The sequence below is a fragment of the Paralichthys olivaceus genome, chromosome 18 (assembly GCF_024713975.1).
Source record: "Paralichthys olivaceus isolate ysfri-2021 chromosome 18, ASM2471397v2, whole genome shotgun sequence".
NCBI classification, from domain to species: Eukaryota; Metazoa; Chordata; class Actinopteri; order Pleuronectiformes; family Paralichthyidae; genus Paralichthys; species Paralichthys olivaceus.
Genome location: NC_091110.1, coordinates 18,171,535 through 18,194,923, shown reverse-complemented (window position 1 = coordinate 18,194,923; position 23,389 = coordinate 18,171,535). Strand labels below are relative to the sequence as shown.

Genomic DNA, 23,389 nt, shown 5'->3' with positions numbered 1-23,389 from the left:
GTGGGCGTACAGCGTGAACAGCTCTGCCTTTATCTGCTCAGACTGTTTTCTCTCAAGGGTCTTGTTTTAACCTAATGATCCCTATTAGGAACGGTCATTTCATCTGCCCATCAGCTAGCTGGCACGTTTAGGCTGAAGGACGGCCCATCGGAGAGTGCTTTCTGTGAGTGATGGGCCCAGCTAACAGGCATCTGTATGGAGCATGACATTTCATGGAGACAAATCCATCCTCGGCCAATTCATAACTCACTTTCCTTCATGTGGAGGCCAACGGGGACAAAGGTGGGGAGGCAGGGCGAGGAACAAGGGGAAATGAAGAGGTGACACATACATGGAGAGAGAGAGAGAGAGAGAGAGCTATGGAGACAGTTTGTGTCCGCTGTGATGTCTCACACTCACGTCATGGCTTGGTAGATGGACTCGATCCCGTAGCGCATGGCAAACTCGTCCACAATTTCCTGAGCCACGTCGTCAAAGTAGACTTTCCAGGCGTCATCTCCACGAGGGTCTGGGATTTTCACCACACCTTGTCCGAGCATGTCATTCGAATGGTGGAACAGGTTCTGCAGTGGAGAGAGAAGTGGTGTAATAGGATGTAGCAGGAACATTTTTTTTTAGACTTTTACACCAAAACTAACGAGTATATTTGGGTTTTATAAACGTGGGTGAAACTTTAGTAGCACGTCTACGTATGCTAATATTGCATTACATCCTAACACATCTTATGGTTTCTGCAGAAGCACACACCTCATGCAAACACGTGTACTGCACATGATACGGAGCCACTTTCTCCTCTCCCTTAATCTCCACGTTGATCTGGAGGCGAATGGCACCCGACACCGCCGACTTGTCCGTCCTCTTCTCTGTAATCGAACACAAACACATTCAGCCGCACGCACACTTGCATACCTGCACATTCTCATACACTCCAATGCAATCCTGTGGCACACACGAAACCAGGTCTGTTAACACAACACTAATTACAGACCATTAACATAGCAGTTCTATTGTAGGGGGATCTGTTTCTACACTTAGATGGCAGCGCAGAGACGGCAACGCTAATAGAAGTCCTGATCGTGAGGGAGACAATGGCAGTGGGACGTATGGATTCGCGCCTGATCATCCAGGACACTTGAGCTCTTGCTTGTCTGGAGGTGGAGTGCTCGGCGGCTCACCCCTGCTATTTGCCCTGACAGGCACATCATTAGGGGTAATTTGTACATGTCGGCAGAGCGGTCGATTTCCGACTGGAGTGCTGCTGCTTGATAATCACACATCAGGAGGACAAAGGGGGGAGTGAAAGGAGGGCATGGGAGGGTGCTTCGGAGAAGATGATGATAAGAGTAGAGAAGATGTTTGAAATGCACAGAGTGTATTACATGACTGATAATAAATTTTGCTTCAATTTCTAATTCCTAATGACTCCAACCTACAGGAATATTCTGTTAAATGTGAGATCGAGGATATTAAATCCAGCACAACAGCAGATTTATAGGCACATTCACATTCAGTAAATTATTGTTCCAGTGGAAGATTTATTATTGTCCCAGTTAATTTCAGCACTTTAATCAAGCAGAAACAAAGAGATGCTTTGTGCTTGAGAACTGATGGCCTCGCTCCTGTATTTAACATGGATGTGGAAATAAAGAGTGTTTTTAAATGACAAAGATCAAAACGTTATGACGTGATGCCTGAGGTGAAGATAACCGCTCATTTATGATTAGCTGATAAAGCACTTGTACTTGAAAAGGCATTTACGCTCCATATAAATGAAAATCCACGAGGGTGCAGTACCAGGGAAGTCTTACGGGGATGTTTTCCCAGAGAATTGTAAAGAGACTGATTTAGAATTTCATAAAATGGGATTACATGGGAAAGCCAGTATTGTCATGCAGACCATCATGGGCCTTGGGGCTGCTCTTTTTCTACCTACAAAAATGAAAAATGATATTTTGCTGCAGGAAAAAGAAACGTGGGTAATGAGGTTCAAACAAACACTGGCTGGACTGAAAAGTGACCTGTCAGGAGCAGAGAGATAAACAAGTTGAGAATGTTCGTCCCATAAGAAGTGGATCAATCCTTCATTATGACAAAGTTTTGTTAGTGGAACCAGCTATTTTTTAACGCCGTTTACCTCTCCACCTCTGGACTCAAACACTTCACCCCTTCATAGACATAGTGGTGAGTAGATGAGTGAATTTCCATTTTTTGGTGAACTATCCCTTTAATTAAGTCATCTTTAGACAGGGCAGGACACAATACTGACCCAGGTTATACCAGACGTCCATTTCTCCGCTCAGCGTTCGAACTTCAATAATACTCTGGCCGAGGAAATCATCAGATTCCCTCTTGAGACGCTGCTTAACCCTGGACTTGATGTCATCATCCTCGTCCCACACACGCACTTTGATTCGGTCTGAGGAGTTGTGGCACTCACTAGCGAAAAAGAGGGAAAATGAAAAATAAATATTAAATAAACAAATGTTAATACAAAAAAACTTCTATCCACATATTTTACAACCAAGAAAATGTCGTGACTTACAAGTGGTACTTCTCCTCCCAGACAGGGTTGAGGTTTCCATAAATGGTCTTGGTTCTTTTCTTGGTCTTTCCCACCTGAACTGTGACATACGGATCGCTGGATCCCGTCTTGTCCTTTGCTTGAAGTCCTTGTGCACAAACAACTACACAAAGACACACAGAGTGAACATTAGCCTAACGAAGAATTCAAGATTAATGCTTAGGTGCTGAGGTTTTAGTTGAGCTGATCCACTTTTTTCTAACTTGTAATTTGTGGCATACCTGTGATGGTGATCTTGGCCGACCACTTCGAGGTCCCGTCCAGAACGCTCTGTTTGATGGTCTTCATCTGCTGTGCGTGGATGGCTTTGCTGATGACAAACACTTCCCTGATGAGTTCGAAGATTTCTGGCTTGTTCCTTTCCCGAATCTTCATCCTGTCCTTCATGGCCATGATGATATTCTGAGTCTTGTCTTCAGCTCCGTGCTTAGAGCTCTTCTCCGCAGCACCTGCACACCAAAGAAAAATCCTTTGTGGACTTCTGTGAACTACACGTATGAGCATTTTCTGTGTTTGGGGCTTCACTCACGCTGCAGACAGTCGGCATTCAGCAGCTCTTGGCACTTCTCGTGGCACTTGACACCGCACTCCGAGCAACGCATGCCTTGGCGTGCGATTCCCCACAACAACCCCTCACACTCATAGCAGTATGTGGGTGTAGTGGCAGTCCACACTTCAAAGTTATGCGGTGTCGTGCAAGATATGGGGTAGATGAGAGCCTGCAGTGTCTTCTTGTACACATGGTTTTTCTATAGAACAGAGAATGTGTATTTCAATGCATGGGAGATGTGCGACGAGAGCACTGAATTTTAAAAATGATCTTGTGGCGATATTAGATTTGGGCTGAGAAAGTTAAAGTTGTTAAACTCACCAACTCCTCATCCTTGATCGAGGACCGCGCAGCCATAGCAGATGCGATACCCGCCTTCCTGGCTTGGACAAGGGACTGAGCAACAGGCGACAAAGGAAAGTTGACTTAATATTACAGTTGAACAAACACACATACAACCCAAAAGCAAGCACAAACCCAAAATATTACTAAAACTAGGGGGTCAGTGTGGTTAAAAAGGTGACTGGGGAGGTTGTAAGGGTGGTGAGTAGGGTTACTACACAAACAGAAACGTGTATTATAATCATATAAATATATACATACATGAGTATACGTATATATTTATCAATAATTATGCAATATTTTCCCTATTGGTGAATTCTTACCAGATGATCAAAAATACATTAGTATTAGTAAGTTACATCGATGTAATATTATGAAGCAATAGCAGCATCTGCCACAGATTGGAGGGTTAGTAAGTTTTCAACCCATCTATGATTTCCATGGCACAGCAAGTAAGAAAAGAAATGAACCAAAACAGTGGGGGAGGGATTAGGTGATTGGGTATTTTACTGATAATATCAAGTAGGGAGAAAAAGCTACCCATGACCAAGAGGATGCATGCAATCGTTTTAATTTGTGAGGTCATCGATCAAACAGATCAACATGCTACAAGACATTCAGGTTTGAGGCAGCTACTGGTTTTTTTTTTTTAGTCCTACTTGATATTTTGTGTTTTAGTAAAAAAGGGAGTTGCAGCTCGGTACTATTAACTTACCATAGCCTGACCAAGGAGAGTGAATGCATTCAAGAGAGTTGTGGGGAATAGTTTCAGGTTTAAGAGAGGAGGGAGAGAGAAATTAACAGTCTGGTTTCATATTTGTCTCGATAACAATCTCTTCCCATACGTAGCTCAGAGGTCAAATAGTAACTGTGAGATCTGCAGGTGGTCTCACGGTGAGAAAGACATGAACTTACACAGAAAGTACAAAACAAACATGGTGACATATGACGTACAGTGTAAAAACTGCAAAAGAATAGTGTGTACTGACCACATCGCTGACCAAGGGGATTGGCTTCTTTTTACGCAGGTCTGGCATACTGTCGATTCCATACAGACCAGAACCACCACTGTGCACAGAAAAAAATGCGTGAATAGATAAACAACGGCTTCAAATGCAAAAAAAACATCGGTGTAGAAAATGGTCACAGCAAGAAAATCAAATGTAAATGGGTGATTATATATAACTTACCCTGGTTTGACCCAGGCCTGTCTAGGATTAGATTCTTCATCTCGGACCTAGAAGATATTGAGCATATGAAACTAGACTGGACGCTTACATAGACTCACACACAGGAGTATTATTATGAGAAAAAAAAAAAACACGGATCATGAAAAGTTAAACGTGGTTTAGTTTCACCTCTCTGATGTCACAGAACATGCAATTTAAAACAAGTGGTAATACTTTTAAAACACAGGCACAAATAAACATTGATGAAGTTTATTTGTACAAGATGAAATGCACATTATGTTGATTTGTGGTTCACAGGTCAAGATGCAAATAAAATGAATTAAAACTTTTTTTGTCTGTAGACAGCAAGAATTTCACAAAATCCCCAAACTTGTGCCTGGAAGATGACACATGCACATAAGGTCTTTTACTTCTTCATAAAAGGTAAAGTCTTGTCTCGGATTCTCTCTTCCAATGTTTCTGATTTGGATTTTGGAGTTGGAGATAAGTGATTTAATGCTACAACATGAAACAAATGCTTAACTATTTATTAAATAGAATAACTGAAACGCCTTTTACAGAACAACAAAATTAAGATTTCAATGAATATTACATATCTGCCCTAACAATAACCTGCAGTATTTGCATGCCATGCTGTACATTAGTATTAGACGTGTGCTCAAGCTGAATTTTTCATTTACACAGAGACAGCAAAACAAATAATGGGGTGAACAATAACCACAATTATCAGACAGCAATTAAAATCAACAGAAAAAAAGAACAGTGGCTTAAATGTCAATGAGCCAATGTTAGATGAGTGACCTGATTATCTTCTCTCCCACACTCTGCCAAGTAAAAAAAACAAAACAAATCACAGAGGTATTAGGAAATTGTCTGGAGAAGCTGAAGGTTAGAACATTTACAAGAAAGTGATTTCAAGTGAGAAACGAAATCATCTAAACAACTTAATTCTCTTGACATATAATCATTTTGATGACTGCATGATTTAAGATGCACAAAGTGGCAAATTAAAGGAAAACCAAGAGACAGTATCTTACTAAGGTGATGGCAAACCATTTTCAAGTTTTTCCATTAATTAGTCACCATTATGTAATTTAACTATTTTAAGTGGACTTGCAAGTGATGTGAAGCCGGAGAAAATATCCTTCAAAAAATACCTGGGATGAACTCATCTTGAGATTGGGATCCCTGAGACCCTTGGGAGCCATGGGACCCGTGGGACCCTTGGGAACCCTGAGCAGATTTGGACAGTCTATGACGGGTTTGCCTCTTTTCTCTCAGAATGCGCTGGAAATTTGCGATACGCTCTCTGTGGCCGGCATCAGTAGGTTTTCCTTCATTGATGTTGTCAAGAACATGGTTTTCCCTGATTGGACTTAACCGCACCTCATCTGTTATGGGCATTGGACCCAGTGGATTCTCGTCTTGCCTTGGTGGAGAATGATCTGGTGTAAGATCAAGGTTGGACAGTTCCCCATCTGTTGGACATTCTCCTTCTCCTTGTGAAATTTCTACTGAGTGAGACTGAGTAGGAGTGCAGGGAGAGTGGCTTACTTGATGAGGGGATGCTTGAAGATTTAATGACAGGTCCTCAGGAGTCTCCCCACAATCTACATAGACTGAAATCTCACTGTCCTCCTTTGGAGTGCCAAATTGTTCTTGATTATCTGGTAGACTAATGTCTCCTTCAGTGTTCTCTGTACTGTTTTGCTTCTCCTTGGATTCACTGACTTGCCTGATAGGGGACAGGGATGGCTCTACCCCACTATCTTCTTTTCCATCTTCAGGGTTGGATCCTTCCAACTTTTTAAAAGCCCCTTTCAAAGCTGACCTAAAAGTGAGCACAGCCTTGCTGAAAGTTGTTGCATCAAAACCTACATTGGGGGTCTTGGGTATACTATCAGAATCTATTTCAGAAGACTCCTGGGACAATGATTCTCCTCCATCACCCCTGGAGATGCTGGGGTCTGTCCACTCCTTATCCAAACTCTCAGCGGACCCGAGATCAAGAGTGTGACCAGAAGATGGACAATCATCACATGGTGAATGTGACTCCAGATAAACATCATCACAGTCTGTCAACAGAACAGTGGAGCAACTCAGGCTCCTGGAGGGTCCACTGTCCAGATCATTTGCACAAGCATCCATCGTATGGTAACCGGAACTATATGAGTATGGACAGTTTGTAGCATAGTTGCAGTTCAGTTTTTCTTCCTCAGTTTGTAACCTTGGTGGTGTCCAGTCCACCATACTAGAAGAACTGGAAGGAGAGTTGCAATGGAGTCCGAACAGCAATGAGAGATGCTCAGAACTGTTGTGTGAAGAATGACCTGGTGTACTGCTCCGTGTTTCATCTGTGGCACACCTGTCCCAAACATTAAGACAATTATCTACCTCTTCTCCACTGTTTGCACAAGAGCAGATATCCTCCTCACTCCAGCCTCCTTCTGCACTTCTACTGTGCTGCATATCAGCATGAGGCCATCTAGCATACTCTCTGTCACCAGAGAGAAAAGCTGCTTCTTGACAGTTGGAACTGTGACAGGATGACAAAGAGCTGGTGCTTTGGTATTCACGGCCACCATGAAGCTCCAGGTAGCAGAGGTCAAGGTTTGTGGTCCCTAGCATGTTCAATTTCAAACTCTGCTCTTGGTCCGTTGGCTGGTCTGGCTGAGTGAGAGTGTTTCCATCAACGTGCCATTGTTTAGATGTTCTGTGAAAAGGTATACATGTTAAATCTTTGCGATCCAACACTGGACTAGTGTCTGTATGGTAAAGAGATGTGATAGCATTCTGTCTACCCAGGCTTCCTCGTCTGACACGGGGTGTTTCAGACACATGACTCGGATGAGCTGCAGCTGAAGCCCCAGAGTACAGCTCACCTATTTCACTGAGCACTGCATCCACACAACAAGACACTTCATCCACTGAGCCCCGCACAGATGTTAGATACAGCCTCAGGTCAGAAATTTCCTCCTGGATCTTGTTGATGCCTTTTAGCTCTTTCAGGATATGTTCCACTATGTTACCAGAGCCTTGTTCTGATTTCTCCTCCTCCACATTCTCTTCTTTATTCTTGGACCCATCAGTGAGCCTGCGTATAGTATCGTCCAAAATCCCAATGCCATCCTGGCAATCAGAAATTATGTTTTCAGCTTTGCAGCAGGTAGTGTCGACTGATGACTGGATATGCTGGGACATATCCTCTGCCCCCTGCAGGCACTTCTGCGTCGTTGTATGCAGGCTTTGCCAAAGTTTGGGGCTCTGTGATCCCTTCCGCTGCAGGTCTGGCCTCTTTGGCGAGGGCGGAGGTAGCTCTGATGTGTAGGGTTCATCATGACCACTGAGGTGTCCTCTGGGGAACATCCCTGAGAAGTGGTACTCCTGATTAGTTGTTCCCACACATGGATAAACCACTGCCTCAGGGACTCCACCTTAGAGTGGTGTGAGAACAATCACTGACTTAAGGAAACTGCATTATTTTGACAACAAAGCAGTGGAAACTCAAAAAACTTAAATAAATATGCTGATTGTTATACTTATTCAACTATTTCATGACCAGAATGCTCGACAGCGCAAAAAGGAGTAAGGAATTATAACTTCTGACACTGTGATTACAAGGTGGGTGTCAGCTGTCAACAAACTATGACCGTGCAAAGTGAGGTTAATGCACTTTAGCACACTTGAAAACCTACATTTAGATTTGAGGTTACTGCGTGAGAGCGAGAGACGGTACTTGTCTGTACAGTTAAGACATGTGATGGACAGTATTGTCTTTACTGACCTCCACTGAGTGGCAACTTGAAGAATGAGCACCATGCAGCTGCTTAGATCTCTGTAATTAGGATGCTTTGGAAAGACAGCACGGTAATTAGATGACAGGTCAATTCTCTCCTCTGAGGCTATGTCACTCTTTCAGAACCCTGCCAGCTGCACAGCGTGATAGCTCTGACCCCTTGCCTACAGCCTGTGTACTTGTATGTTCTGTCTTGCGTACTTGTCTCGCGCACTTAAATGTTCTGTCTACTGATATGTTTACACAGGGGATCAGAGAGAAACTGTATTTCAATCTATGTCCTGTCAAAATGACAGAATTGACAATTGAGTTGACATTGACAGGATTAAGTGAGGGGCCGAAACGCAACATAAATCTGTCTCTAATACTAGACAGAGATCAGTAATTTCATATTTGTCCGGTGTGTCAGCCAGATGACGATTGAGAAGAAAAGCCTTCGAAACCATAATGTTTTATATCATTACTCTGAATTAAAATTTGAGCTGTTAAGCATTTATTATGAAATTTACTAGGAGCATTATGATTTCCATTAAAATATAATTTCTACATGTTCTGTCATTTCTGATGATTTATTTAATCCTCTAGCAATTAACATAAACAGCGAGATCTCGTGTAAATACATTTGTTGTACAACACATTAAACACAAACTTAAGACTAAATGCACATAGACATGTATTAAAATGAAAACCTCACCTTACCTTATATGGTTATAATCCTGTTATTATAATAAAGAACAACCTGTCGATATCATCTTTCGAAAATCAGTCAAATCCACACTAACGATCCAAAAGAGTGACTTCACTTTTTTCAACAATGTATCCCAGTTGTATTATTGAATGTTTTTCTGTGCCTCAATCAATCCTGCAGAACTTGAAGAACACAGGAAACAGCTGAATCCTTAATTTCTACCACCAGAACGTGAAGAGCGACAGTGGCAAACAACAACCTCGCAGCGGTTCACCCTCAGTTAAGTAGTCATCTGTACTTCCCTCCCACCCTCTTGCTTTCTCTACTCGCTCTCCCTCCGTCCTCTGGTGATGTATTCCAGCACAAGGGTAATCTGAGGCTGTAAAACTGCCAGCACTCAGTCTCACACACTCTTCTTTTTCTGTTTCCGCGATGCAAAAATGGTCAAAGAAATTAAAAACATGTCACACGTCTCCCTTCTTTATGATTTTTGGTTTGAAACAAGCCTGCAAAGATGTTTTAGTGTCAGGTCTGGCATTCTTATTATTATTCTGGTTTCTGTGACACTGCTTGACAGCTTAACAACCAATTCTAATTCATTACAGTCTTCTCAGCATTTTGCTTTGTGTCCTAAGTGTTTCCCTAAGTCCTGTAATAAATGGCAGTTAGACAGCTTTCATCTCGCTCTCCGTTTATACTCATGTCTTCAGTCAGGCGTCATTTACAGTACATGTTCGTCTCAACCAGTCCATGGAAACCAATCATTGTAATGGAGCCAAGCGACCAGGCTACGAGAGGCTACTCATTTACTGCCACGCTATAAAAAGATTAATGAAGGGGACGAACCAGTTAGCTGAGAGATTCTGATGTTTTCATTATGAACACTCTCTAGAGAGTTTAAATGGATGCAGGACACACAGGACAGACGCACATTCCCCTGAAATGGTTAGAAATTTGTCTGGTAGGACACTAGATAGCATTTGATTCCAAAAAGGGGTTTGCCATGTGATTTATTAGACGTAAACAATTTTTTTTAATCTGTCTGAAAGAAGCCGATCCAAATGGAACAAATTATCACTTCATAATCAGGGTGTGATTACTTAATCAAAAAATTATATAGAGCAGACAAATTTGAAATAAACAAAGAATAAACATCTCTCCTGTTCTCTTTCCCTAAAACGTCACCTGACAATTATTTAAGAAACTAGAAACAAGGCTACTGTTAAAAGAGTTCAAATTAATGAATGAAGACTGAGAAAGAGGAAGCAAAGATTGAGAATATAAAATAGATTGCAAAGGTGACATAAAAAAAATGGTACAGGTACGCATCATTCCACATCACCATTTAATCAGCATATGTTTGCTGGACCATTGTTATGACCAGTAAGCTATAATAAACAACGTATTGGTTCCCAAGAATTACTGTGTCACGGACAGGGCACAGAAGAGCATGTGTTTTCTTGCAAATGAGACATTGCAGATATAATATGATTCTAATACATTTTAGTGCATGTTCTTAAACAACCAGAGAGGTTCAACTAAACCACATTAAAAGAATTGCGGGTATTTGTATGCACATGTGGTGGAGTAAGGAAGAAGAGGGTATTGGGGTCAAACATGAGAAACGGTGCCTACCTCCCGGAGCTGAACCCTGACTTTATTGATGGCCTTCAACCATCGAACTCTAGACGGGGAAAATGGTAGCGGTGGTCCGTCATCATGGAACCTAGATGACATGAATTTATCAGTCAAGTGGCAATATCTTCATTATAGTAAATACAAAGCCAGTACCAAGGATCCAAAGGACAGTACCTTTGGAGTTTAGAGAATACTGTCTCCACTGGGGTGTCATTTTTCAGGCTTCGTGCTGATTCCGGAGTAAGCCTGTGAATCTCCTGCTCACCAGCCGACGAGTGTCCATTGGTGGGAGCGTGTCCATTTGTACGTGGCTGTCCATTGGAGGAGGGGTGAAAGCCGGTACTGTGGTAGGAATGGAATGACTCCTCCAGTTCTGACCCTCCGGTGCTCTCCTGGCCACTAAGCTGGGAACTGGTCTGGCTCAGGTTTCCTGATGACCCAAAACGACTACTTTCCACTGGACTACATTGGTGAGAGAGGAGTGAGGAAAATATTCAATATTAAGATTTTATTTATCAGAACTAAATGATTGGTATAGTACACACATACACCACATCATGCCCTTAAAAGATTGCCAACCTTGCAAAGAGGCTGTTGCGTGATGGAAAATAATGAAAATGTTCATGTAAAACATAAGATTATACAAAATGTTGTGATATGAGGTACAAAATACATTTTCCTTAAGAAAAAAAGGTTGTATTTTATATCTGCACATTTGATTGTCCTTTACTATATTATATTCCTTTCAACTATCTACAAGACAAAATGTATGTATGTTTCTTACAATGGTTAAAGTCTATGTGGACAACAAAATATGCAGAGTTGTGTTTTAAATTGTACCTTTATATAAATTTATGGAATTTCATAACCAGTTTCAGTTTAAAGCAAAAGTGCCCATATGTTGTTTAACGGTGAGGAAGTTTAAAATTGACTTTAACAGATGGAAAATAATTCTCCATTTAAAATGATAGACAACACAAATGAGAATTCCATGGTCAAACAAAATGTACATGACTTGTAATGTCATTATTATATTTAACATATAAACATGCCTTTTCATAAATTAAAAATGAAACAAACTTGTAGACCCTAAGTGTTGTCACATTTGAATTAGCTACAGGTGTTTTGCAGTACACAGTATACATTTAAGTATAAAAGTTCAGTCAAACCAATCAGTTTCTGTCAGAGTAGAACATCTAATCCTGTCTAGAATGCAGTAATTGATTATTATGTTCATTTACTTTTAATTGTCCATGTACAAATATGCATATTTTGTTTTGGAATTCTGTTTTAAAATCACAAATGAAATTGTGGGAGATGCTAGACAGGAATTTACACATATCAAAGAATAGACACACAAACAGAGACAAATATGTAAGATCAAGCTGAAAATGAAATGAAACTAGTGAGGATGGATTGCAGAGCTGGACAGGGAATACATTTTTTCCAAAATGTCAATGCATCATAAATGGTGAGGGATAATACCATTTATCATGCTCTTACTAGCCTTTTTGTATTCAATAGATCCTTCTTGAACTGGTTGTCCAGCTGCATTCCAGAGGTAGGACCTGCAGAGGGGGTTGTTTCTACAAGTCTTTCCTTCTCCTTCAGGGTCAGGGATGCTGAAGGATCTACTTCAGGAGTGGAGATGCAAATCTGGGGGTTTGCTACTTCATCTTTGGAACCTACCAATTCAGGTTTTTGGGCATCAGGGGTTGCAACCTTTTGTACAGTGAGTGTTTGACCACTTGATGTGTTGATAGCTTTGGGTTGAGATGTTACAACTGGAACAGCTTGTGGCTTGGGTGGCTCTGCCTGCCAAGGAAAACTTATTTTTGTCCCAAATAATGAAGTGGTGGGTGGCTCTTGTTTTCCAGCAACAGGCTTTTCCTCTTGAAACAGACTGCCAGAAAGGTTTTTTAATCCTGAAAATAGACCAGTCCCTGCTTCTGTTTGAACCCCTGATGGAGCACCTGTTGGCATTGCAGGTGAAAATAAGGATCCAAGAGATTTTCCTGCATCACTTTGAGCTGATATAAACCCAAACAGAGACTTTGCCTGAGCTGGCTCTGTATTATTGGGCAACTGATTAGGTTGAGGTGCTATATCTGCTTGTTGGATATTAGGTGGGGCTGATTTGTCACTTTCTTTACCCTCAGGGTCTCCTTTAATGACCATGGGTTTCTCATGTATCACCTCTCCATCGACAGTTGCCATTTCTTTTGCTGTGATATCCATCTGACTGGTGAGGTCACATGTACTGCTTATTAAAGCACTTGAAACAGCAGCTGCCTCAGATGCCACATCACTACTATTTGTAAGGTTGACAGATTTCACTTGGTCATTATCTGGTAAGGGTGAGTCCACCACTTTATTTGAACCAGTGTCAGTGGCAGATGGAGCAACGTTTGTTATGACACTTTCATTCTTAATCTGTGGTTGTGAAGTAGTGCTAGATGTTGACTTGGGCTCAGCTGACATTGGTTCAGATGGCTTGGGTGGTTGTGCCATACCACCAAATAAAGATCCACCTATGCCCCCAAGAATTGAGGATCCAGTCTGCGATCCTGCAGTCTGAGAAGTGACTCCTCCAAACATTCCTCCAAGTAAAGAACCACCTGGCTGTGCTGTTGCTGCAGATCCGCCAAACATACCACCTAATAAAGATCCACCAGTCTGGGGACCTGCAGACTTGGCAGAGGATCCTCCTCCAAACATCCCGCCTAATACTGAGCCTCCTGTATTAGGGGTGGCTGTTTGGGGACCAGACTGAGGCGCAGACCCTTTGAAAAAGCCTCCTAGTAATGATCCCCCCATCTGTGGAGCTGCCGTCTGGGTGTTTGAACCTCCAAATATACCCCCTAATATCGATGGTCCAGCCTGACCAGTACCAGCCTGAGGTGCTGTTCCCCCAAGTCCAAAAAAGGAGCTCACGTTCTGTTGCTGATTACCTTCAGGAGCTGCAGTTGATGGTTTGAACAGAGAGGACATAAAATCTGTAACTTTATCCGCTGATGAGTCACCAACAGATTTTTCTGGCTCTGGAAGCGTCTGTGTTCCCTGAACCACAGAACTTGTTGACTGAGTGGCTGGTGTTTCCTCTTCCATTTTAGGTGTAACTGAATCTTGAGTTGATGGGCCACTCACATGCTCTGGTTTCTCAAGTTGCTGTGTTGGTGCACAAACTTCCGATTCTTTATGTTGAGAATTTTCAGCGAGAGTAGTTAGCTTGTTAGCATCTTGGCAATTACCTTCTTCCGTGATTTCGGTTTTATTATTAACGCTTGTCTCAAGACACTGGTCTGTGCCTTCAGGTTGCTGAAGTGTTTCTACCTGTTCTCTGCTTTTGGTAGAAGTATCAATTGCAGATGTTTCAGTAGTAGCAGCGTCATCAGTGGACTTTGATAGCGCAGTTACACTTGAAGTAGTATCAGCAAGAGCTGTGGTCAATATTTTCTTGTCATCACTTGATGTTGGTGTAGCTGTTGCAGTGGGTGTTGCAGATGGAGCAGATCCTCCAAACGCTGAAAGTAAACTTTTACCAGGTATCTCATTCAGAACAGAAGCTCCAGGTAATACACCCCCCAGAGGAGATGTACCAGTCTGCACAGTGGTGGTTTGAGAAGATGAACCCCCCAAAATACCTCCCAATATAGAACTGCTATTTTGGGTTGTTGAATTTTGGGTGGTGGCCCTTCCAAATAGTCCACTTAAGGACCCACTATTCTGAGATGTTGTAGCTGAAGCTACAGATCCTCCAAAAATACCTCCCAATACAGACCCTGCTGTCTGAGATCCAACAGCTTGAGGGGCAGATCCGCCAAATAAGCCACCAAGTAAGGATGTTCCTGCCTGAGGAGCAGATCCTCCAGTCTTGCTGAGATCAGCCTGAGGTGCAGACCCTCCAAATAAACCACCTAGTAATGATCCTCCAGTTTGAGATGCAGGTGTTTGGGGTGAAGAGCCTCCAAACATTGCGCCAAGTAAAGAACTTCCAGTCTGTGGAGAGGGCTGGGGGACTGAACCTCCAAATGAAGAGAACAAACCTTTGGCTGGTGGGTCCTTGGGTACAGACCCTGGTGCAGTAGTTGTAGGACCTGTCTCTCTAGCACCAGGCTCAGTGCTGGGCCCAGAAAATAATGAAAGTATACTTTTTCCTGGACCATCAGAAAGAAATCCAGCTTGTAAGGATGGAGCTTGTGGGCCAGATCCACCCAGCATAGACAACAGACCAGAGGCTGGTGGTTCTTTAGGGGGAGCAGGATCCTGGGTAGCACTTTCTGTGCTTGTTTCCTTTTGCACACTGACACATTCTGAAGTTGGTTGCACAGATGCAATATCAGTGTCTTTAATTGTAGTATCCACTGTGGAATGTGCAGTGCTATCTGTGGATAGTTCAGCAGTAGCATTGCTTGTTTCACCTGATATTTGACTGATAGATTTTGAAACTGACACATTGCTATTGGAAGCTGATGACATTTGGGAAGAACGTTGTTGTAGATTAACAGTGGATGGCTCAGTAGTACCAGGGACAATAGCAGATGATGAATTTGAATTTTGTTGCGGAGAGGTCATGGCATCATTAAAAACAGATAGTATACCCTTTGTGGGTTCTTTAGATGCTGTAGGTCCTGGTGTAGAAGACATGTTTGCACGTTCACCAGCTCCTGGTGTTTGAGGAGTACTGGGGCTGCCAAACATGGAGAACAAAGATTTTCTTGGAGTCTCAGTAGAGCTAGACAATCCACTCAACATTCCACCAAGAACAGAAGTGGCTGACTGCCCTTGAGCTTGAGGTTGCACTTGTGGCTTAGACTGTATCTGAGGTTCACCATGTTGAGCTTGTGCTTGAGGTGCTCTTTGCTGAGATGATGTTGTTGCTGGGGAATTCTGTGAAGGACTGGGTTCACTAAATATTGACAACAGTCCCTTCATTGGACTTTCAGTTGAACTTGATGACCCAGACAAGATTCCTCCTAGAATAGATCCTGTTTGGGCTGTTGACTGTTGGGTGTTGGAACCACTAAACATGGAAAGGAATCCTGCTGATGGGGGCTCTTTTTGAGGAGCAGTTCCTTGTTGAGGTGTCTCGGGAGTAGGCTTGGTTTGAGGAGGCGTCTGCAGAGGACTTGATCCTCCAAACATTGTTAATAAACTTTTACCAAGTGATTCCTGTTGGGGAGGTTGTGGAGCTGCACTTGGAGGATGTGGTTGAGGCACAGACGCAGTTTTAGATGCAGCCTGTGGAGGATTTGGTCCACTTAACATTGATAATATACTTTTACCTAGTGATTCTTCTTGTGGAGCTGTAGCTGATGCAGGTGTTTGATTTGTGGGTCCAGACTGAGCAGTTGCTGTTGATCCTGTCAGCATTTCTCCAATTGAAAAACCAAATAGCCCACTGGATGGTTTAGTTGCTGCTTCTTCTTTTGTCTTTTCTGTAGGAGGTACTGTTACTGACTGGCTTGCAGCAGAACCTGCAGAAGAATTGGGAGGAAATACTTGGGAAATACTTTTGTTTGGAGGTTGAGTCTGTGGGCGAAAGGTACCACTTTGATCCATAGTTTTTTGTCTCTGTATACCCGTAGGTTTAGATGCCGATGCCAGTGAACTCTCAGTAACACTGGGTTTCATGTGCTGCTTTTGTGGTGTAGATGGTTCAGGACTAAACAAGCTGCTTATTGATCCAAATAGATTTGAAACTCCTGTAGCCTCTGGTAATGAAGCAGTGCTGCCAGTTTTGCTTTGCTGATTGAGAGATGTCTGAGAAGATTTCTGGGGATCTGGCTTTGTTTCTTCTATGCCTACTGCTGATTTCAGAAAGTTCATGAAGCCTGCCTGTGGTTGTTCAGATGGCTGCTCTAATGGGATATCCACTGGCTTATCAGTTTCACGTTGTCCGGGTGGTTTGATTAACGATTCTTTCGATCCTAAAGGCACTGTGACATTGGGTGGTGATGATGGCGGGGCTGCTTGTTGTGCCATGGTAGTCTGACGTGAAAGTCTTGGTTTCTGTGTAGTTGCATGAGATTGTGTTGAGGGGGGAGTCATTTGAGCAGTAGTCGGTACTGTGGGCAAAATTCTTCTATTTGTGATAACTGGCCTTTGTATTTCTTGTTTAACAGTTTCTGACTGAGTAACAGCAATGGTAGATTCTTCCTTGATTATCTTTGACTTCAGACTTTGGAATCCTGATGAAAGAATGTTCTTAGAGTGTTTGTCAGCAGCTTGTTCACGCGAGGGCATGCTAGTTCTGTTTGGTTCCCCCTGTGATGTTTTGCCTACAAAAGAGGATATGAGGGAGGAAATCTTCCTGACTTGACGGTTAGGTTGCTCTTCTCCTGGAGACACTCTCTTTCTCCATTCCTCCTCGGATACATCATCTGCATGCTTCACTGTAACCCCAGTGGATGAACGCCGCCGTTGGCTAGGTTGGTAACAGTTGTAAAGGAGCTGCTGATTGGAATCCATCATAGGAGAAGAGTTCAAGGAAACAGCAACCTTTTGAGCTAGGAATGTCTTTATTTCCTGGTTGTTCCAACAAGGACCAATATAGTCTTTATTGCGACAAGAAAGATCAATAATATCTCTGTACTGGTCTTCATAGACATTACTGGGCCATCTCGGATCCATCCTGACTTTGTTTAAACTGTAAGATGTGATATCTACTTCCTGTAGCCCTTTTGACAGAAAGGAATTTTCAAACATCTGAGAGAACTGCTCAAGATTTAAATTCATTATCTGATTTCCTTTTCGATAAGCAGCAGACAAATCTAAAGGGGCATTGAGAAGTTGAGAATCACAGTGATCCTGACCAGGTAGCCAAAGAAGCTCATCCTCATTGTAAAGTGGAATTTTAAAGCCACAGACTGAAACCATTTCATTGTGCAGCCATGCACTGGGAAAACCTTCTTGTTTCTGTGCATTTCCCAAAGACTCACCTTCAGGAGCACATGCATAAACATATTCACCTGCTGTATCTGTAAGTAAGGCATAAATGTACTCATGATCTGTGTAAACAAAGTAGCCACAGTCCCCGTCATCAGCTGGCCACCACATTCCTTGCTCCAAAAGTGCCAGCCACTGCTGATACCATTCAGTGTCTTCAAGATAAAGGGAGTCTTCTACTTCTGTATTTGCATTTGGGGGACACTCTGAATCCACTGTTCTGTTCAAATTCAATTGATTCTGATGGATCCTGCCATCAGAGTGAAAGTTTTGGTAGGCTGCGTTATCCATTCCGTATTGCCAGTTTGCTGAATAAGATAAACTTGGCGCAGTCTCCTCATAATAGCCTTCATGATATGAAACCCCATTCAAGCTGTAAGTGCTACCATCATTAAATTGGCATTTCCCAAACTTTTCGGTGCCTTGTTGTTTAGTGGTTAAATTCAATGCACCCTCCTCATATTCTGCGCTTTGCAAGTCAACATAACTGTTCCACAATTTCCTCTTGGGATATGGATCATCATTCCTGTGTTCATCATACTCATATGGTCCAACTTGCCCTTGGTGACAAACAAAACCTTGCCACGGGGAAGGGGAGTTAATTGGCTGATTGTTGTTTGGAGAGCTGCAGTGAAGAGGAGGTGCCTGTAATGGCACACCGTCACAATTCTGGCTGTAACCTTGATCTTGTCCCTGAAGCTGATAATTAAGTGACTCATTCTGAAACTGCTGCCAAAGAGCACTTTCACGGATCCATTGGTTTTCATCATAAGAAGGACTTACTCCATAAGGGGACAACTGACCTTGGTAAAAACTTTGACTTGTAGTTCCATATAAAGAGGGAGTGCTTCCACCAATATATGGCTGCATGTTCTTGATTGGAGTAGCTATATTGCTTTGTAAAGGGGAATTAATATTTCCTGTACTAAAAGCCATTGGGTGACCTGACTGAAGTGAGCCAGAATAGTATAACTGGGATAAATTACCTGTGCTAACTGATGAGTATGATGATGCCTTACTCTGAAGAGATCTCGCAAAAGTAGCTGATGTTCTTAAGTCTAAACTCTCAGTTTCAACTGACACAGGTGCCCTTATCATAGCATGTCTGCTCTGTCCTGGACTAAGAGACCTTGGAACATCTCTTTGGCTGCAGTCTCTTCCAAAATCACTAGCAGAACCTTTTGATAGCCCTGAAAGTAGCTGTGTCTTTTGTTCTGTATTCTGACCTGATATTTCAACTTGTTTATGAGTTAAAGAGTCCTCAGCTACATTCTTGCTGAATATTCCAGTTAAAACCCTTTGCTGGCCAGTTTGTGAAATCCTCTTCTCTTTCACTGCATGCTCTTGTGAATATCGATGTGTTGAATCAGTGTGTGCCTGTGTTTGTGGTGGGTTCTTCATAGCTACTGTAGCATTATCAACTTTTGGATGCAGCGATTGTGCATTTGCTGCCTGGCAGGCGGTTTCGGTGTTTTCAGATGATTTTGTCAACTTATTAAACAACCCTGAGAGCACTCCAGATTGACTTTCTCCAGACTCCTGCTGAGTCTGAGTAGGTTGTTGAGCCATATTTTCTGAAGAGGATTTGAATAATCCAGACAGTAGACCACTTGCTTCAGTGTTTTTTTGTGTTGTGGTGTTTTGAGGCTGAGTTTGATTGGAATTGGGAACATTCATTGCCTTTGTTTGCTCATGGCTGTATTTTCTTGGGGCGATTCCATGCTGCTGAGGGTTAGGTGGCGGTTTTGTATTTATGTTGTCTGCTGAAGCAAATTTAAAAAGACCTGATAACAGACCACCTTGTTGGGACCGTGGCTGCTGGAGTGGAACAGTTTGTTGTCGAGTAAAGCCTGGTTTACTAGTGTCCTGTTGGAACTCTTGCTGACTTGGCGTTCTCTTCCTGAGCTGAGGCCCTCGGTCTGAACCTGGAATATGCTGTTGTTTGATTCCCTGTTGATTCTGTTCAAAGCTGTTATATTGGTTCTGGTCTGTTTGGCTGCCTGGAACATTCTCAGATGATGCAAATTTCAGTAAGCCAGACAATAGCCCCTTTGGCTGAGGTTGTGTTTGTTGAAATTCATCAGAGGTCTGCTGCTGATCAGAGTAATTGCTGTGGGTGTTCCTCTGTTTTTCAGCGTCAGATAGCTGTATGTTGTGTGGTATGTTTTCTGTTGAGGAAAACTTCAACAGCCCTGAGAGAAGCCCCCCCTTTGGAGGAGCTGAAGAAGATTGTTGTGGGGGAGGGTGATGAGGAAACTGTGGTGGATTATTGCTCCTGGGGGGTTGATTGTTATTGGAAGCCTGCTGTGACAAACTGCCAGACAGGTCACTGGTAGACCCAAATTTAAGTAGTCCAGATAACAGTCCTCCTTGTTTCGCTTGATTAGAGCCAATGTTTGAGACATCTTCAGTCGAGCTTCCTTTTATTAGACCTGTCAAAAAACTCCGTGATTCAGGCTGATTGAGGGGTTGATGCTGAATTCCATGACCAGCTGCTGTTGGTTTCTGATGTGATGTATCCTGAGATGTGAGTTTGCTGTCCTGAGATTGCTGATTACTGGCCAAATTTGGGTTTAAATTAGGGGAGGCAGGGGTGGGGCTAAATATGCTGGAAAACCATCCTTTCTCAGTGCTTTCCTGCGGAGCAGCAGAATTCTGGGTAAAGGTGTTGGAGGTTTTTAAAGTTGAGTCATGATGTGATTGCCCAGGATTCTTTATGTTCGCAGAGGCACTAACATTCTCACTGGATGCAAACTTCAAAAACCCTGAGAGCACGCCTCCTTCTGCTTTGGGACATTGCTGCGTGGAGACATTTTCCGAGGACACGGAAGGCGGTTTAGGCTTGCTGCTCAATGATTGGTCCTCTACTGGTTTTTGTTGACAGGGATCCTCTGCGGATCTAAATACTGGATACACTGCCACAGGTGGAGCCCCTTGAGGTGGAAAGGGACCAGCAGGTGCAATCAATGAACTTAATGACTTTCTCAAAGGGCTAAAAAACCCAGTGTTTGCTGATTGTGTTTGATTAGTCGGCCTTGCTGGCCCCGGAACAGGCACATTCTCTTGTTGGGAAACCACTGGATTTTGTCTCCCATATATATTTTCATCTTGATCGTGTCCCAAATATGATTTTGATGAACTTCTTAATTTCCTACCTTCATCTCCTGTCATAGTCTGTTTCCCTTGATGCATACCTTGATGAACATCTTGAGTACATGCTGTTTCTGGTTCGTGGCTGTTTTCAGCTGAATTTCCATTTACTCCTGCTGAAAGAAGTTTTAAAGGATTAAATTTCCCCAGAACAGAGTTTCCTGGAGCACTTTGAGGTTTGGTTGCAAACTCTGCTACATGTTCTTTTGAACTTGTTTGAGTCTGACTCGATGTGGGAGCTTTTGTTTCTTTATCATGACTTTGTGTCTTGTCATCATGTGGTAGCTGAGAAGACAAAGATCTGAATGATTTTTCAGGAGATGTTTCTACAGGAGATACAACAGCTACAGGAGCGGAGCCATTTGATTTGGGAATAAAAGACAAAAGTTTTGTAAATCCAAATTGTGAGGATTGTCCTGATGGCGCTTGTGGACTCGGGACAGGCTGTTTGGGGGGTCCTCCTACTCGGTCAGTGAGAGAACTAAATAATGAGCTCACGGCATTTTTTACCCCTGAGACACCCTGGTCAGAAGAAGCATGTGACTGGGTTTCTGCTCTTGGATCCTTCGATGAACTCACTTGGTCATCTCCAAAAGAATCTGTTCTGTTGCTACCCAGAGATGAGAGCCTGGATTTGTTTGATTTAGGAAGGGAACCATACTTGCTAATTTCCTCCTCTTTTTCAGCAAGGTATTCAGAAACAGTTTCAACAAGACACTGGAGCTCATCCATAGGGTCGACATATTCATCACTTGGTTCCTCGACAGGTGAGAGCATTGCCTCTGGGGTCCATCCTCCAATTTTAGCTTTTCCAGGCTTCTTCTCCCGAAGACCCTGAGAATTTTCAGAATGACCATCGTAGGAGAGAGAATACCTGTCTTTGTAATTTCTGGCAATTTCCAGGTGAAAGTCTTCTGCTCCAAAGGCAATGTCATCTATCTCATCCTCTGCTTCAATGGAGTAGTGCAGATCTTCAGAACCATCTAAATCAAAATGGAACCGCGCCCTCCTTCTAGCATCTTGTTCTTTTTTATATGCCACATAATTCTCTAAAGTGTGGTCCAGCTCATTTTTAGCCCACATCCTTGTCTTGTAGAGAAGCCCATTCTTGTATGGCCTGAGGCAGGATGTCATTCGCTCCTCCTCTTCCTGCATCTCTTCCACCTGCCGCATAAACAGCTCCCCTCTCTTCTCACGCAGCCGTGCGAGGTCAGAGGGAAAAGCCTCTTCTCTCATTTTGTCTGCCTCTGTACCAAGCAACGCTCCTGAGTTCCTTATCGTTCTCTTTCGCCGCCGATCGATGGTGTCATAGCCCTCCGGGTAGGGGGCAGGCAGATAGCCACTACGTTGAGTGTTTTGACGGATAGAAGTGTGCGATGGCTCAGGGTAAGCTGGTCCCATTCGAAGGATGACATTGTCTTCCTCATCATCTAAGAAGTCGCTCAGCTGAGGTTTGCCATGCCCTTTATATCTGTTTTCCCACTCTTCAACCCCCATGCCAGAATCCACAGGTATGATTCTGACCCTTCCTTTCTGATTCAATGATCTAGTTCATGTTTACAATAGATTTACCAGGATGGGAAAGGAAACAAGGAAAGAAAAGAAAGAAGCAAACAAACGAGAAGAAACATGCAAAAGAAAGAGCACAAGTTAAGCAGAACGATAAATAAGGAAATTAAGAGCAGAACACATTCATGCAAATGTGAAGACACAATCATGCTGATCAGCTTAGTGGACAAAATTTTTATATTTCACATATAAACAAACTACATGTGTGAGTGCAAGTCTGAGTGTGTGTGCCTCTATGTTCGGATGCGCCTCTATGAAATTAGATCTTTGTAAATCCCCACAGCGACAGTCATGCTTATCAGCGCTTCAACACTCTCTGTGCTAAATCACCACCATATGGCACGCAATCACCAAAAACATGCGCGTGCATCTCACTGACCCACTTCCTCTATGTGCTACAGAGGGATTTCCTCTGTCATATTTCTAAACCAAGTTCAGACCCTTTGAAACTACCGAAACTTTAGCCGACACAACACACCCTCAAAAGGAAAAAAAAAGAAGCAAACAATGAGCTTTCCCTGGATGCAATCCCGTTTATTCCTGATCTACAATTATCCGGATCAACCCTCTATCAGTCCACACAGGCAGATTTGCAGCAGTCTCGCCGGTAAACATGTATTTCATGACTATCCACCAGTGCACAGAAGTGGGTTCCATGCAACAAGAGCATTTCTCTTATGGATGAAATCTGACCACAAAACTGCTGTGTGGTATAAATGAAAATCGCAGTAGGATAGTGGATACTGTTATTTTCCTTTTTTATTTCAATACATAATTATAGCCTTTCAACTACATTCTGACCCAAATTGAAAGTCAATGGACAAAAAAACTGGCAGGAATTCAAAATCTAGAGACAAGTGAATTCACAACAGGACATCGACTGCGGATACATGATGTGAAAATATCCATTCTGTGTCTCCAGATCCCCCCTGGTTCA

General features: G+C 42.8%; 1 protein-coding gene across 13 annotated transcripts in view; it reads right to left on the bottom strand.

Moving 5' to 3' along the window:
- LOC109641758 (protein unc-13 homolog B-like) overlaps positions 1–23,389 on the bottom strand; it is a 52,275-nt gene that overhangs the window by 10,800 nt on the left and 18,086 nt on the right. For 9 of the 13 annotated variants that reach the window (XR_011239120.1, XM_069513605.1, XM_069513611.1 and 6 more), the window contains 12 exons: positions 12,293–22,429; positions 10,960–11,247; positions 10,783–10,873; positions 4,664–4,710; positions 4,463–4,541; positions 3,453–3,527; positions 3,111–3,330; positions 2,803–3,030; positions 2,543–2,684; positions 2,267–2,436; positions 748–863; positions 400–563 (listed from right to left, as the gene is read on the bottom strand). Coding sequence is in view for 12 of the 13 variants with exons in the window: in XM_069513605.1 (XP_069369706.1) it covers positions 400–563; positions 748–863; positions 2,267–2,436; positions 2,543–2,684; positions 2,803–3,030; positions 3,111–3,330; positions 3,453–3,527; positions 4,463–4,541; positions 4,664–4,710; positions 10,783–10,873; positions 10,960–11,247; positions 12,293–22,429 (11,757 nt within the window). In the remaining variant the exon portion in view is untranslated. Of the gene's footprint in view, positions 1–399; positions 564–747; positions 864–2,266; positions 2,437–2,542; positions 2,685–2,802; positions 3,031–3,110; positions 3,331–3,452; positions 3,528–4,462; positions 4,542–4,663; positions 4,711–10,782; positions 10,874–10,959; positions 11,248–12,292; positions 22,430–23,389 lie in introns of those variants that run through there. The other 4 variants (XM_069513610.1, XM_069513607.1, XM_069513608.1 and 1 more) reach the window with 2 other exon arrangements.